Source organism: Lactuca saligna, chromosome 4 (genome assembly GCF_052625555.1).
Source record: "Lactuca saligna cultivar CGN05327 chromosome 4, ASM5262555v1, whole genome shotgun sequence".
Classification (NCBI taxonomy): Eukaryota; Viridiplantae; Streptophyta; class Magnoliopsida; order Asterales; family Asteraceae; genus Lactuca; species Lactuca saligna.
Window position 1 is genome coordinate 309,114,567 of NC_136420.1, and position 18,102 is coordinate 309,132,668.

At 36.3% G+C, this 18,102-nt stretch overlaps 1 protein-coding gene across 1 annotated transcript; it reads right to left on the bottom strand.

The window, feature by feature from the left end:
- Positions 1 to 11,439: 11,439 nt before the first annotated feature.
- LOC145040849 (uncharacterized) lies at positions 11,440 to 12,238 on the bottom strand. Its single transcript, XM_078988739.1, has 2 exons — positions 11,839 to 12,238; positions 11,440 to 11,753 (listed from the first exon to the last, which is right to left on the bottom strand). Exons 1-2 carry the CDS (start codon positions 12,236 to 12,238, stop codon positions 11,440 to 11,442), a joined length of 714 nt encoding a protein of 237 aa, XP_078844865.1.
- Positions 12,239 to 18,102: the final 5,864 nt, after the last annotated feature.

Consider the following 18,102-nt stretch of genomic DNA (forward strand, 5'->3'; position numbering starts at 1 on the left):
CAAGTTATGGAGTCATAAAAGAAATATTCAATGACACAAGACTCTTCATTTTGTAACCATTGCCAACTTTTATGAGTTTTATGACTCTTTAATGTCACTCTTCATGTAACTTGAGGACAAGTTACACAAACACATTTTATACTCAACTCTTAGATTAAAATGGATTGAAAACAACTATTTCAATTAACTTTTCTATTAATCTAAGCAACTCATAAGAACAAGATAATTCAAATCAAACTTTTTCATGTAATTAGTCTAAACCTTAAACTAATACAAAACATGAATCTATTGACAATTATCTTTGAAAATGGATTAGCATGAACATTACCACATCAAAAAACAAGTTTATAAGTTCAAAACAACTTAGTGTAATGTTCCTAATCCATTTCTAGCCAAAAAACTCGAAAATATGCTGTCTGGGGGTCCAAATCGTCGAGTGCATGAACCAACTCGGCGAGTTGGATCAAATTGATCACATTTTAGGCATGGACTCGCCGAGTCTCCTGATGGACTCGCCGAGTCTGATGATCAGACAGCAACAAATTCGTTTTTTCAGCTTCTATTGCAGGTATAACAAGAAAACAAGCCTAGGCTCTGATACCACTGTTGGGTTATGAGCATTCTAACACTCCTAACTGTACATGCAACCGTATATACCTTGGATCTATGTTTTCTCTATTATACATGCAAATATGAACATCCAAGGTATTATCCTAATCTAGCATACAAAACTATCAATATAACAAGATAGAATACATACCTCTTTGATGTAGAATGTCTTCATGAAGCTTGAGTGCCTAGTGCCCCAAGTGTGACACCTCAAATGGTTCACACAACACCAAATACACTTGGAATAACTTGAGAGAATTCTACACTTCATGAAAATCGGCTAGCCCTTTCTTGAATCATACTAGTCTCTCTAGTGGCCGATTTTGATCAAGAATAAGATGCTTATGTAGTTATACAATTAGGGTAAACCCTAATTCTCATGACTTTCCATTTCCTTGGATCCATGGGTTCAAATACACCATGGAGCATCCATGGACCATCCTATGGGTTTTAGCCCAACTTGATTAACCATGGAGCATTAGCCCACTATACAGGTATGGATGATTTACACAATCAACCCATATATTTAATTAGTCTTCTTTTGATCACTTAATTAATCCTAGATTAATTCTTGATCAATACTAATTAAATAATCTCAATATTCTTATTATTAATATACTAGAACTTATAATATATTAATAACCATAAGTGTCTTATTTCTCTCATTATAGTCTATCCAAGTGCATGATGCCATGCAACCCAAATGGACCATGTCGGGTCGGGTCAAGTCTTACCAATTATAGTTATGCACTTAGACATTAATCCAACATATTTAACATATGATAGCATATGTTCACATATAATTAGTATATTTAATGCTAATTACACAAATATACACGCTCAAAGGAGCAGAAAACACTTTTGGTTAAGTGTTTGGGTTCCCAGGTAGCGTTTAAGGGTGCTAAGGGTATCCTATCAGTTGTGGAACTTTGCTAAACTCAAATATCAAGTGTGTGAATGGGTTTAAAGCATTAACATCGACCATTTTGGATTTTACGGCCTAACTCACGGGAGTTTACGGCCGTAAACTCCCAAGGTCATATTCTTGGGTGTTTGATGCTTCTAGCTTGCTCATTGATTTATTCTAAGCACTTTTCTCAAAAGGCATGAGTGGGTTTGAGGCCTCTAAGGGCATGATCTATGAGTTTACGGCCAAGGAACCACTCCTAAAGGAGTTTACGGCCGTAAACTCTAATCCTTAGAGTTTTGGGAAGTTTAAAGCCCTAATGCCTTTCTAGTGATTTCTAATGAAGTGTGATGCCATTTTGGGGGATTAAAACTACCATTTGAGTGTGTTTTGGGGAGTTTACGGACTAGACAGTTTCTTGGGCCGTAAACTCCTTTTTACCCCTCTATTTCATGTGTTTAAGTCCTTAAATCCTTCCTAGCATTTTATAGAAATAGTCTAAGGCCATTTGGGGGACAAAAACCAACATTTTGGGCATGTTTGGGGAGTTTACGGCCTAAGCATGTGCTTGGGCCGTAAACTCATTTTTGTCCTTCATTTTGATGTGTTTAAGTGATCTAAACCCAAAGGAATAAGCCCTTAATTTATGTGTTAAGCCCTAGTGTGGTTTGGGAGTGTTTTTGGGGCCTTTTAACAAGATTTTGAGGTGTTTACGGCCTAAGCATGTTCTTGGGCCGTAAACTCTCTTTTAACCCCCAATTTCATGAGTTTTAATGTTTAAACACTCCTAGGCTAATACCTCAATTTATTTCCAAGCCATTAGGGACAAGTTTGGGTCATTTTGGCCTTGTTTTGGGTGTTTACGGCCTAAGGAGATGCTTAGGCCGTAAACTCCTTTTCCATTGCTTCTAAGTCCGATTTTTAGGCTATAAACACACATCAATATGTTTAGAATAAGCTAGGGTAAGCGGACTTACAATTTGGAAACGTTTGGTTGCGGATTCGGGGCTAAAACGAGTCTAGAGAGAGAGTATAGAGAGAGAGTGTAAAAAGTCTCCAATAGACTCCACTCACCCTTACATAGGGTTTTGAGTCAGAACACAGTGGAATTCTACCCGATACTGCCATTAAACAGGGCTTTTGGTCGCACCCGATTTAGTGGTCGTAATAATAAAACTTAACATTTCCAATTAAATGGAAATATGTGTTATGTGTTTTATTTCCTTTCATCACGACTTAACGGCATGCTTATTGCAACCAAATGGAATGTTTACTAAATTGACGCCCTCTAAGTAACGTAACTTTCATACAATGGAATATTCCGTTAATGGTAACGGAGAAATGTAACGGGGCAACTTGGGTTGTCACATCATCCCCCCGTTAGAGGAAATTTCGTCCCGAAATTCAGGTCTAGGCAGGGAAGTAGGTATGAATGGCCAAGTAGAGGTAAGAGAGTACTTCCTATGTGGTTTTCCTTGCGTTCCCAAGTGATCTCTGGTCTGTGTTTGTCATTTCAACAGACCCTCGCGTACGGGATGTGGATTCCGTCTCGTGTAGCTAGTGGGTTCCAACTGGTGTATCTACAAGGTTAGGGTTCTCGATGGATTCTATCAAGATGAGTGAGGTACGAAGAGTGTTGTCGGGAATTCACATATCAAGTCTAAGAAGTGGATCGATCAAATGTGAACCTTGTGGTATATCCGAAAGTAGTAGCGGCCTGAAAAGGGTTGGACCATGTCTCTATGAGGATTCTCGGATGGTCCTAAGCTCTTAGAAAGGAGTAGAGCTTTTCAGTACTAAGAACATAGTGTACTTCTATGGCAAGATCAACACTGGCGTGATCGCCATTCCGAAGTTCCTAACGTTCTCACTTGTACTGGACGTGTAGTCCTTCAGGTTAGTCCTTAGGAAGTTCGGGTGGTCTTCGGTTTCGTGTTTTCTTTCAACTGGCTGATAGAGACTTTCTAGATCGTCGAGTGGGTTACGTGACTATAGTTATTCGTTTGCTATAGAGTGTCTATCTCGCTCTTGTGCAAAATGAACCTGCACTAACGAAGCTTGAGATACGGAAACTCTGAGGGTCGAGGAGATAGGGTTTCACTAAACGAGTGTTGGAATATCTCGGGAGGTAGTTCTATTATCTCTGCGTGAGATAGTATTTGTGGAACACCTAATAGTCCAATGAATCTCTAAGACTGTGGTTTATCCTAGCGTGGAAGTGGTATGTTCCTGCATAACCCTTCGAATAACACCTAGGCTGGTGTCAAGCCTATGATGTCTTCAGGATCCGGGTCATGAGATTTAACGCAGCTACATTCACACTTGACCAAATATTCTTGGCTGCGAAGGTTATCCTATGGTTCTCGGTATCCTAGTGTTCACTTCGGAGAATGTATTTCATCGTCTACCGGGCGACGACGATTTCCTCCTTGCGAGAGGGTGGAGGATGATAAGCACCACTTGACTATGACTGATGGACGAGGTGTCTGAGTAGTTAAAGCATTTACATAAAACTACTCTTACGAAGGTTCTGAATTTTCTCGGTCTAGGTCAAATCTAGTGGGTATATGGTTTCATCGCTCGGAACTTCCTCGTTCGACCCGCAGTGATTCTCTTTACATCGGCTCCTATGTTATGGAATATGGTGAAAGTGTTTTGCTAAGAGGTTCGTGGTAGGGCTCATGCCTAGCCTAACCACAAATACTGGGTGTATGCGAGCAGTGTACTATTGAGGTCGGCAGGATGTTCAGCTGTGCGACTCCACCCCAAACCCACCACCCAACGAGGAACAAGGAATAGGGAGGAAACACACACCTTAAATCTTTTTTATCTCAATTATATGCCACCCTTATGCATATACCTGGTTATAGCGGTCAGTCCCATGAGTTCTATCTTCTGGGTTCACGAACCTGATGTGCAAGGTGCGAAGGATCTCCCGGGGGAATCTAAGAGGTATGCCTCGGGTCGTTGTCGTTTCTGAAGTATCTGCAGTGTCTTTCGATTTGGTGTTTATCTGACTACGAGGGGTCGGTCAACAGTGTATGGTATCTTCCCTTGGGTGTTCCGGAAGGTTTGAGATAAGAGGGACGATTGACAGATCGTATTTGGTTGGTTTATTTGTGTTAGGTTCAGGTTCGGAAGAACCTTTATTTGCCGATATGGCTATGGAGAAAGCTCTTTTTACACAGCACTAAGAATGTACACATGGTCGCACGAAGTCAAACCATGATCAATAGAGTCGTTGAAGTTAGCACACTCCAACATGATATAAAGTGAAGATCGATAGAGTCATGTGCCGAACAGGCACACAAGTTCGAGGCGTGTCGGGTTTCGTCCTACGTATCACTACCGCGGATACTTGGACCGGTAGAGTCGACGCGGAACTATAGAGAGTTCTAATTGTTTCCGAATAGAATATCTTTTCATGAACGGATTCTCACGAGGCATTTCTATAATCGCCTCACATATACTAGTCATGTATATTTAAGGTGGGGAGGACTGTTGACTGAGCGACCCCGCCCTAAATCCACAACCAAACGAGGAACATGAGATGAGGCGGCATGCGCTCACTCTAGGTCTGTCCATCTAAAATATACATGGTCGTAACGTATATGTTTAGCCACTATAGTTTTACCTAATGAATTTTAAATTTTATAACAGTGCTGCGACTTCAGCCTTACTGGAAAGAATTTGCATTTGAATTAGTCTTTTATTGTTCTTAGCTTAGTTATCTGAGATCGAGAGTCGTACAAAAAATCTACCGAGTTCCTTGACGTTTCTCCCTAAGCAGTAGTGTCAGGTTCCTTCTGTGTCTCCAAACTCGCCACATAGGTGGCAAACCTGTGTGGCCGTCGCATTGGCGATTGATGCAATACGTTCCACCGGAGTTCTGCATACACGAGCAGTATGCCCCTTCATGTGGCACCTAGCACAATAGAGTTCCCGGTAGGCACCATGATGATGGTAGCTGCACTTGCTGCAGTGGGGAAGGTGTCCTAGATACGGTCTTCTTGGAGTCGGGAGGGAAGGATTGACAGGGGTATAAACTGCCTCAGCTCGTTGTCCATCGGAAGGTCCTTGAGCCGAGGTACTTCCCTCCTCAATCTTGATCTTTCTCTTGCGTGGATTTGAATGAGGTTCTTGGGTGGCTAGGTATGCAGAGGTTGGTTGTTGCTGTCCATTACTAGGATCGGAAATCCCGCTAGGCACCTTGCTAACATCGGCGTTGTTAGCATTCAGGTGAGCTATGACAGCTGCTACGGCTGCCGAGACTGTAGCTTGAAACATAGCTTCATCGAATAGGAGAGTAGGTTTCTTGCTTGTGGATTGGTTACGCTTCTTCGGTGGCATGGTTTTTCCTACAAGGAAAGGAATACAAGGCAATGAGAGACGATGGTTAACCCTGGACTTTTCTGTCCCGATCGCATTAGGCATAAATTTTTCCCGTGCCTCAAGTATTGGTTGTTTGAACGTCGACCTACATCCCTATGATGTAGTCTTGGTAATCGAAGTGGGTGTATGAGTATCAGAAAAAGGCCATAAGATGCGAGTCGTTCCTACTAAGTTACCTTTATACTGAGAAAGGTTTCACTCTCTAGCCTGGAGAGATTTGAGAACAGTTCGGAACGAAGCTGCGGAAAGAGAGGCTCATGAGGGCTTATGGCTAAATAACCTCACAGAGGTGTGAGGATCCGCTCTAAGCGTATTACTGGCAATGGGAACAAGGCGATTTACCTAACACATAGCGTGAGTAGTGTAATCACTAACTCACTAAATTGTATTATTTTAAGGGTTTATTAGTGTGACGAACACGAGGGTAAGAAACTTCTCGGGTTCCATGCACTGGCTCCCTCGGTCTGCCTCGTATCTTTGACTGGAATCGGCGTTGGTTTCCTTCGGGTAGTTTCCTAGGGTTCTCTTCTCATATGGACATATTGAATTTCTACTCCGCCTTTCTTCTAATTCCAACTATGGGTGTCATCACTTCATGATGGACGACTGGGAATCTCAGAAGTTTAGGCGAATTTCCCACCGATGTCCCTAAAAGAATATGGGCACTTGGTGCATTCAATAGTCTCAACCCAGTTCATTTATTTCCGAACAGGAAATCTTCTAAATGAACTTCTTCGGGGTCAGAATCAACTCTTCTGTTATGCACTGAAGTGGGTGGGGTTTTCTACAGGGTTCGTGCGAGAATGGAAATGTCTAAAGAATCCTAACAGATTATTAACATTTCGCTGGATGATCCACATCGAGTCCTGCTACGATTACACAGGGTATACAAATCATATATAGCTTAGATCCGATAGGCCTACGAATACGTGATACTACTCTAGGACCACATCCCAACGAGGAAAAGGAAATAGAGCGAAACCACACATTCTTAGCCTATGGGGTCCTTATTATATATAACCTTGGGAGTATACCCTATGTAGCTGTAGGTATATCAATAGAGATCCTTCTAGTAATTCACGCAAGGTTGTTTATGATTCCTAAAATACCCCTATGGTATTTTAATTCTTGTTTGTTTTCTTATCTTCTGAATATCATTCTGGGATTAGTGTGAATCTTTTAGCGCTCTAAAATACTCCTATAGTATTTTAACTTTATGTTTGGCTCTAGCAAATCCTAGTTGGTAAGTTTTAGACCTGTTGCACACCACAATCACTCCCGAGCACACGTTCATCGCATCTCGAATAAAGGTAGTTGATCAGGTTACATTTATTCCAGCGTACGATTACATAACTGCCCAGATTTTTCTGTAGTGCTCAGCATCCGAAGACTTTTATTCTTGTTCTTCTTGTGATACTTGTGTTTGAGTGCTTAGATTCCGGTTGTTATTATACTTGGGTAAAATATGGTTATATTTTAAAGTCTAATTCTTGGTCAGATTGTTTTATCCCTTTTGTATTTATAGGCTGTATATCTTTTATGAATTGATATACTTAGCTCACTATAAACAATGCTCTGATACCAATCTGTCACACCCCAAAACCGGAACAGCGGAAACGTTCTGGGGTGCAGGACGTCATGTCAAGTATCACAACACATGCATTATAGTAATCAAAGTACAACAAAACATTGCATTAATAGTAATAGTTTTACATGGTTACATTACAAGTATTCAAAGTATGCAAGTAAATATAATAAATACAGCGAGGTACTAAGCCATCTTCATCAACAGCTCCGAGGGTGTACCTGTCTAATTGCTGACCTGAGAATACAAGTAATTTGAAAAGCGAGTATCAGCATTTTTACAAATCCTGGTGAGTTCATAAGCATTTAGTGACATTTCATTCAAATAACTTAAGAAAGTAATAGTTTAAGAGATTTCAGTGTATTAGAGTCCTTTCCAGAAAATCCTATATTTTCTTTAATAAAAGCAGCCTTCTACCAAGACTGGTCAGTGATGTAGGGTAAAAAGTAGTTTTCCCTAAATTGCTATCATTATCAAAATACTGAATTTGATTATTGAGGAAAGCAACGACATCAGGGAATATCATATGCCTCAGCAGTTAGGACTGCTGACTAAGGCAAAGAACCATAGACTCCAGGGGAGTATCGAACTAACGTCACGCCTGGTTCAGTCTCACAAATAGAGATACAGACCCCAGAAGGTACCAAATGAAAGGTACAGCTGGTAAGGTCTAAAACAGTGAACGCGGACCGAAGACGATACCAAATGAAAGGTACATCTTGCAAGGTCATAATAGTGAAGACAGACCGCAGACGATACCAAATGAAAGGTACATCTCGCAAGGTCAAAACAATGAAGACAGACCGCAGACGATACCAAATGAAAGGTACATCTTGCAAGGTCAAAACAGTGAAGACAGACCGCAGACAATACCAAATGAAAGGTACATCTCGCAAGGTCAAAACAATGAAGACAGACCGCAGACGATACCAAATGAAAGGTACATCTCGCAAGGTCAAAACAGTGAAGACAGACCGCAGATGATACCAAATGAAAGGTACATCTCGCAAGGTTAAAACAGTGAAGACAGACCGCAGACGATACCAAACGAAAGGTACATCTCCCAAGGTCAAAACAGTGAAGACAGACCGCAGACGATACCAAATGAAAGGTACATCTCGCAAGGTCAAAACAGAGACTACAGACCGCAGACAGTATCACATGAGAGACATATCTAGCAAGGTCAAACAGTGTGACTCTGAAAAAGGAGAGATTAGCATACAGTGTAAATTGCTGACGAAATACCGTTACCTTAAAGCCATGAATTATAAGGCAACCCAGGATACTTGTAACCATACTGACTAGAGTTCTAGACGCCCTACAAGCATCTATATAATGTGACATTTGTCACCCCTTGGCTTGGTAGGCCGTGGACTGTAGCTAGCAGTTAGTGTGCGGGGTTGTCAATCCCGTATAGGCCTATACACACAATGTCCGCTCTCCCTACAGGAGACTCTGGTTACCAACTAGACGACGGAGAAGGCCGCATCCTAAAGATGCATCCCAAATAGAGGATAGTGTGTTACTAGGAGGGAGTGGGTTTCTAATGTAAGTGTAGACTAGAGGTAGAGACTCTTAACAGAACTGACTGGAGAATTTCTTGTATGTCCATACTCATATACATAGTATATAACTAATGAACCGAACGACTTTCGGACGGCCACCCGATCCCACCAGACCACATCTCAACGAAGAAAAGGAAATAGGGCGTATGAGCCTTCCTAAGTATTTCAATCGTTAATTATATGTATCTATATAAGCACAGACGTACATCTAACTACGACTAAGTGTGTAATAATTGAAGCCATATCATCGTGGTGTGAATTCATACAGTGTGGAATAACGGAATCGTAAAGTATGAGTGTATCAAGTATGAGTGATTCTTGTGAAGTAGGAGTGTCTAACGAGTGAAGTAGGAGCGGTCGCAAGTGAAGTAGAAGTGTCGAACAAGTATAAGCGTATCACGAAGTAGAGGCGACAATAAGTGAAGTAAGAACGTCTATCAAGTATAAGTGGAGTAAAGTCGTTATCCAGTATAAGTGAAGAAGAATCATATCACTAAGTAAGAGCGTGAATAAGTATAAGCGTCATCAAGTATACGCGACTATAAGTATAAGTGAAAGCGTTACCGAGCCGGAGTATAAAATAAGAATAAGCGAAGCAGCAGTATTTAATAAGTAAAAGTATACGTCTAAAAGGGAAATCTTTAATGAAAAGCCTTTATGTACAGAGAAAATCAAAAATTGTATCCTTTTGTAAAATATGTTTAAAAACCTTAGAGGATCCTTCATAAACCAATTTAGAATGAATTTGGATAAATCAGTATAAGTAAAAGTTATGAAATAAGTAAAAATCATTATAGTGTCCCACTCGGTAAAACAGTGTAAAGTGGTAAACTCTTGTGCATGCGGGTTATCAATCACATGTGATTGACATGATAATTGGCATGTTTAACTTGTATTCCCCCCCTATAAAACATTTAAAAACATTAAAAGGTTCATTCAGGGGTATGAACTCACCTGGTGTAAGTAGGTCCAACGAGAGTGTTGATTGGGCGTTCGGTGCCACGTAATGACTCGAACACACTTAATGACCTATTTAACATATGATAACATATGTTCACATATAATTAGTATATTTAATGCTAATTACACAAATATACGCGCTCAAAGGAGCGGAAAACACTTTTGGTTAAGTGTTTGGGGTCCCGGGTAGCGTTTAAGGGTGCTAAGGGTCTCCTATCAGTTGTGGAACTTTGCTAAACTCAAATATCAAGTGTGTGAATGGGTTTAAAGCATTAACATGGACCATTTTGGAGTTTACGGCCTAACTCAAGGGAGTTTACGGCCGTAAACTCCCAAGGTCATATTCTTGGGTGTTTAATGCTTCTAGCTTGCTAATTAATTTATTCTAAGAACTTTTCTAAAAAGGCATGAGTGGGGTTGAGGCCTCTAAGGGCATGATCTATGAGTTTACGGCCAAGGAACCACTCCTAAAGGAGTTTACGGCCGTTCATTTATGTGTTAAGCCCTAGTGTGGTTTGTGAGTGTTTTTGGGGCCTTTTAACAAGATTTTGAGGTGTTTACGGCCTAAGCCTGTGCTTGGGCCGTAAACTCTCTTTTAACCCCCAATTTCATGAGTTTTAATGTTTAAACACTCCTAGGCTAATACCTCAATTTATTTCCAAGCCATTAGGGACAAGTTTGGGTCATTTTGGCCTTGTTTTGGGTGTTTACAGCCTAAGGAGATGCTTAGGCCGTAAACTCCTTTTCCATTGCTTCTAAGTCCGATTTTTGGGTTATAAACACACATCAATATGTTTAGAATAAGCTAGGGTAAGCGGACTTATAATTTGGAAACGTTTGGTTGCGGATTCGGGGCTAAAACGAGTCTAGAGAGAGAGTATAGAGAGAGAGTGTAAAATGTCTCCAATAGACTCCACTCACCCTTACATAGGGTTTTGAGTCGGAACACAGTGGAATTCTACCTAATACTGCCGTTAAACAGGGCTTTTGGTCGCATTCGATTTAGTGGTTGTAATAATAAAACTTAACATTTCCAATTAAATGGAAATATCTGTTATGTGTTTTATTTCCTTTCATCACGACTTAACGGCATGCTTATTGCAACCAAATGGAATGTTTACTAAATTGACACCGTCTAAGTAACGGAACTTTTATACAGTGGAATATTCCGTTAATGGTAACGGAGAAATGTAACGGGGCAACTTGGGTTGTCACAAAGACAAGCTACATCAACAAGGTATGTCTTCTAACTTGTTTTATTATCTAAGTATCAAATATTGTATGCTAGATAGGGTAATACCTTGGAATATTCATATTTTCATGTATAATAAAGAAAACATAGATCCAAGGTATTTAGTGTTGCATGTACACCATAGGAGTGTTAGAATGCTCAAAACCCAACACTTAGGAGATTTCCTTTTCTAATGCCCTACAACTCCACACTTAAAGTATGTGTCATCTTTGGAAACCTTTCCCTTCTTCTTTGGTTGAGGGTTTTGAGGAGCTTTCTTCCCTTTGCTCTTTCCAGCTTGTGGCTTTCCCTTGAAGTTCTTACCTTTTTTCTTTTTAGCCTTTCCTTCCCTAATCATGAGCACTTGGGGAGTTTTACTTGGGATATTCTTCGCTGCTATTTTTAACATCCCATGCAACTTAGAGATAGGTTTCTCCCACCCATTCATGTTGTAGTTCATGATGAAAGCATTGTAAGACTTTGGTAAAGAGTTCAGAATGATATCTGTAGCCAAGTCTTGTGGATATGGAGAGCCCAGTCTCTCCAATTGATCCATGTAACTTTTCATCTTGAGAACATGTGTGCTCACATTCCCATTCTCGTCCATTTTCATGCCATGAAGTGCTCTCATAATGAAACCTTTCGGTTCTAGCTTGTTTACCGAACATCTTCTTGAGATGTTTAATCATGTCAAAGGCAGTGTAGTGTTCCAGATCCCGTTGAAGATCTAGAACCATAGAGGCAAGCATAAGACATGAAACATCAAGTGAATCATCTACATGCTTTAGCCATGTATCATGTGCAACCTTTGGGAGAGCAGGCGGATCATCAGAAGTTTGGTTTTCAAGGACATAGTCTTTCTTTTCTTGTTTCAAAACGATTCTTAACTTTCTGTGCCAATCCGAAAAGGTGGAGTGGTTGAGTTTTTCTTTGTCAAGAATTGACTGAATATTAATTGGGTGATGTGTTACAGTAATTGGTGGAGCCATCTACAAAATTTTAACAAAGTTTTCATTTAATATTTAACTCTTTAAATAACAATACCCTTTTGTTTCCAAAAACATTATTTATTCAAAGTCTAGGATCCCATTTACCTAATTTTAACAAGGTAAATAACTTGTATTAATTACACCATTTGTAATTCCTAGGTTTATGTCTCATCTATGCCTTTGAACACTCTTGCTTAGGTGACCTTTATCACAATAGGTTTCCAATCAAGTCTTCCAATTAAAGAAACTTGTATAATTAGCCCATAACTTGGTTATAGAAATTGTAAAAATACGTTGGCAATCAAAACATAATACTAATGGTTATGTATCCTTTATCCCACTAACATTATACAAGTGATGTGAAAATGTTTCTAAAGTTGAATGGCATAGACTTGAATTTTGAAAAAAGGGGTTTGAATTTTTTATTATTCTATATAAAATATGTGATATCATGACAATTGCATGCATCCAATACATCATGGTATCAATTTTTCTTTAAAAAAATATCATTTTCAAGGTTCTTATAAAAACCTGGTTTTTATATTTTGGGTTGGTTCAATTTTAAAAATAATACCTAGTATTAAGTTTGTGTTTGAGCCATTTAGAGCCTTTTTAATATTGTTTAATAAAACTTCATTTTATTAAACAATACTTTGGAGTTTGAATAAGTTATAAAAACATGATTTTTACACTTATAATTCAATATTTCATAAGTTGTCGTAATTAACACTCTTATAAAACCGGTTTCTATTTTTCTACTAAAATATGTTACATCTAATGTCCATATTTTTTTCATTTTGAAATACAAAATCCATGTGATGTTTATTTTATCCAGAAAAAAATAGTCTGGTTTGTGAAAAACTAAATTATCAACCACTCGAAATATTTACTTGTAAAATAAACAACACAAGCATGCATTTGACATAAACAATCCTTAAACAATATAACATTTTTGTGAGCCAACACAAAAGTTTGAAGTCCTTCCTAAGGGACAAAGGGACCAAATATTACAAGTTGTTCTTCATGTGATCAGCTCCCACTTACAATGACAAACAACTTTGTTGCAGTTTTAAAACCTTGTATAAAAGTTATAAACTTTTATTAAATCTTTATAAAATTGTGGGTCTCCAAGGTTCTTCACGAAATGGCCTTCATTTTCATCTTGTTATTTTTTTCATAAAATAAATCTAATCTAAAACTAATATGTTACATAAAAAAAACAAGAATAAAAACTAGCTACTTTTATTACACACTTTACGAATAAAAGAATATTACGAACCATTTTCAACCATATCACACAAACAACAACAACACAAATGGTCCAAGGCTTGTTTATGTTCACTAAAATACATATAAACATAAAAACAACCTTTGTTTTTTCTAAGACAACTTTAAGTGACAAAATGCATGTAAGTTTTGTCACATAAAATAACAATTATAAAGTTGTCAAAGAAAATATGTATGAAGTTGTTTTATACAAAAAGAAGTTATCCATGTTCTCCAAAAACTAAGATTTCTATAAATAAAAAAATCTTGACCAAACTTGCAAGGTGGCTCTGATATCAATTGTTGGTTTTTATTTAAAAAAGTATTTTAAAAAACTACAAATAATGGCAAACGGAAGATCTGACTTTTAGAAAATAACATAAACATTTTATCAACCACCAAGGATAATCTTGCAAGTAAAGGAAAGATTTAAAACACGACCATAGAAGAAAGAAGTGGTAACAACCTTTGAAGCACTTTGAGTCCTCTAGGGGAGGCTTGGAGGTTGATGAAGTGATGATGAATCATTGAGACACCAACAATGTGCCAACTTGATGTAATGCTAATTACAACTCTTAAGCTTTTAATCCAAAAGAAGATTATGACTTAAAGAGATAATGCAAGCAACAAAAATCGTCAAAGTTCAAGACTTTATAGAGAAGATGGGGAAGAAGAAAGAGCTCTCGGCGAAGGAGAGTGGAGTGAAGAAAAATGAGAGCACTCACCTCTTATTTATAATGGATTTATGGTCCAAAAGATGTACATGACATATTATATTCATACCATATGAAATAATTTGTTACATGTATTATAAAATAAATATTTCCTTGAAATAAATATTTTCCCAATTATTATAAGAGTTTATGAATATTTATTAAAATCAATTTCTAATAATTAATCATTTTTATCAAGTTGTTTTTAGTATAACCCTTAGGATCATATGTTATTTAACAATATCGTTTAAATATGACTCTTGTGCATACTAGATCTTTCACATAAAATATAATTTCCTTTACTTCAAAACCAAGTACATCAATGATATTGGTACTACCGCTACCACCAAAAGATCCTCCACTATCACTATCACTCACACTCTTACCATGATCGTCACCATCTTCATTTATTTCAAGTCAATACATTCAATAAGCGCTAATAACTTGACCAACAAAAAATCCATTTCGGGTAAACTCCACATGAACATTTTATATCAATGACTTGTAACCATTCTTTTCAAACTTATAAAAAGGTACTATTCCTTTGATATTCGAGTAAAGTTTAACACATTGAAAAAAGTGACCCCATGACCATTATCGAACATTAAGATTACCCTGCTAATTCCTTGAATAATTACTATTTGACTATCAATACAAACCACCACAGTTCCTTCATCTACAGGACCATAAGCATGAAAGAGTGAGTCGCTTCTATAGACATGATATATAGCTCCAAAATCCTTAAACCAATCTCGTGCCACCAATGTCTAAGTAAAATAAGAGATCATGTTGACTCCTCCAAGACCCACATTTTTAACCAGGTGGGTGAGATCCTCAACATCATTTGCAGATCTATGTAAAGACCTAAATTTCCATATGGGAAACTGGTGTGTATAGTGTCTAGTCTCTCCGCGGACGTGCTACTTTCTGGGAATCTTCTATTGGTTGTGGTTTCGCTAATAATTGGGGTTCTTGAACTTCTTCCTCTTAGATGTCAATCCGTTCTTGTTCCTGAAGCCATTCTTACCCTTGTAACGAGAATCCCTACTAGACACATGGTGCACACTTGATCCATCTTTACTCCTCTTGTCCTTATTACATGTTTCCTCCTCAATTCAAAGACGCTTGAGCTGACCTTGTGTGTGTGTGTATATATATATATATATATAGTTCGGTTCATAGGTGGATCCATAAAGGTGCACGAGGTAGCCCGTAGTGACATTCAAATTCCAGCTAATAGTATAAAAATTTTCAATTTTTTTACCTCCAAAAAATATGGGCTACAGTTAATTTATAAATTGAAAATGTTTTGATACAAAACTTGTTTTAAAGTAGCCCAAATTTTTTAAGTATAAATTAATAGCCTACCTAATTTGTAAAAAATATGTCGAATGATAAACAAATTAAAATAAAACAATTAAGGAAAAGAAACACTAAGAATTTTAAGACTGAAAATGTAATTATTCACTTCCGGAAAATAAAAGAGCAAAAATGCAAATATTAAAATTTAATATATATTCTATAGTTTACTTTGTCACTTGGTTATGTCCGATGGAATTTTTGTTTTTATTTTTTCTTCTATTTTGGTTTTCATTTTTTGTTTATGCTAAGTACATTCTTATGCTCAATATTAATTTATTTTGTGTGATGAATTGTTGTCTCGTGCTTGTTATTCGTTTTAGATAAATTTAGTCCATTTAATGCATATTAGAGTTTTTATGGAGCATTTTTGCAAATCTACATCACTAAAGTCCAAATCTCTAAATATTATTAAAAAAGAACCCTTAATTCAACAATGAAGTAATCAGGACCCTTGATTGCATTTCAATCAAATGTTTTCTACCATTAGATTAGATTGTTGACATCATCATTGTCAAATAAAATTCAAACATAATTACATTTAATTATAGAATCTTTAAATTCAATAATTACATTATCAATTACAGCATATCATTCTATTTATATACGAGATATTAGTTTCTCTAATTAATATTGTTCCTAATTTAACTCACTTATTATAAAATCTAATCTAATCCTATTAAATTAGCAAAATATTGAAAAGTAAAAAATAAAGTCATGATTATTTATAATTTATCTCACAGTATAGCCCACGTAAAATAAATCAATTTGAGATAATGGTTTTGAATTTAAAACTCATTTATTAAACAAGTCATTTAATTTGAAATTTTGATTCCATATAAATGATATTATTTTTTTTCCAGATGAATAACCGAAAATGTCCAAGATATTATTTTAGGATCCTATTTTTTTGGAAGATAATGATTTCCTTATTGAAAAACAACCTATATATACGTTTACATTGAAGTTGTTCTTCTTACGATTTTGGATTAAGTAATATAATTTTTAGTGTTTTTCTTCAACGGTCTTATTCTATAATTCTTTTTTCTACGTTCTTTATTTACCCTGTTCTCCTTCTTCTTCTACAATTTCGTGTATTTACTTTGTTCTTATTACTTGTTATTACTGTATTCCTGTTGAGAGGTCATGAAAAAAATTAATCAATCTACTTTAAGTATATTCATTTAGTTATAGAAACAAAATTATATCCTTTATATTAAATTTTTTAATATCTTGATCTATGTTTGTCAAGAGAAAGTCATAAAAGTCGTTTTAACGTATGATGACAAAACTCATGGAACGGATCAAAAGCAAGATGAATAAATTTTTTATTGTTACACTTTAACTTGGATGAAAAAATACATATATCTTGTTCGAAGTTTTTCAATAATTCATTTATACATATTATTATACTCTTTAGTTAAATAGTCTAATTTTATATTACTGTATTTGTTTATATCAATGGCTTTAGTTTCAAAATCGACATTCAAGTACAAGACATTACCATTGTCGTGTCACTTACGTTATTTGATCGTGACACAAAGAAACTTCTGAAAAAACCGCACAAGAGTTTCTTCAAAAGTTTAATGACGTTATCGATATTAACTTCATTTATATAAAACTAATTTTTTACCTTTTTTATATCTATTTTTTATAACCATTTTGTTTTAATTTTTAGGAGAGTAATATGGAGATTTATCCATTTTCTTTTAATGTATTTTTCGATAAAAAGTTTGTGTTCAAATTCAAATTTCAAATTATAGTTTGAAGAACAAAGTTGATGGTTATGCAATCTTAATCTTCACTGTTGATAATACATCATTGTTGAATTAGAAAAAAAAAATTAACTTTGAATAAGAAACATTCTTTTACAAAGAATACTACAAACATTACACTTATTAAATTTTGCTTTTTATATTTCAGTTAACCAAATAACATATTTCTATGTACTATAAATGTAGGTGCCAGAATCCGATTCGTTTAATGTTTTATTGGCAGAAGTCGGATCTCAAGACACATTAAATTAGAAGGTTTTAAATATAATATAACTAAATCTAATATTTTAAAAAATTTAAAATATTATTAAGTTTTAGATTGACATATGAATTTATTTTCTACATTTAGGATGTTGTTTTGTTAACTGGTGATAACGCCACACCCGCTTCGAATCTTGATGAAAACATTACAACAAGTCCACTAACTAAGTGTATATTCTTTAAAAAAATGTATGGACATGAAGAATTAAAACGCAACCGGTAAGATGTTTACGATGTTGATAATCTGACAACCATGTCCTCTAAAGATCTTTCTCTTATTTTTTATATACATGTGTGTCACAACAATAAGGTAGAAAGAGGTGTTAGTAACCATTAAAGATGAAAAGATAAGATATAATTTAAGAATATATTCAAATTTTCTTTGTTCAATTCTTTGTTTTTTATTTATATCGTTTTTGTGTATTTGATTTGTTTCTTCAAGAAATTCAGTTTTCTACTAATGTTGATAAAAAATTATTGAATTAAGCAT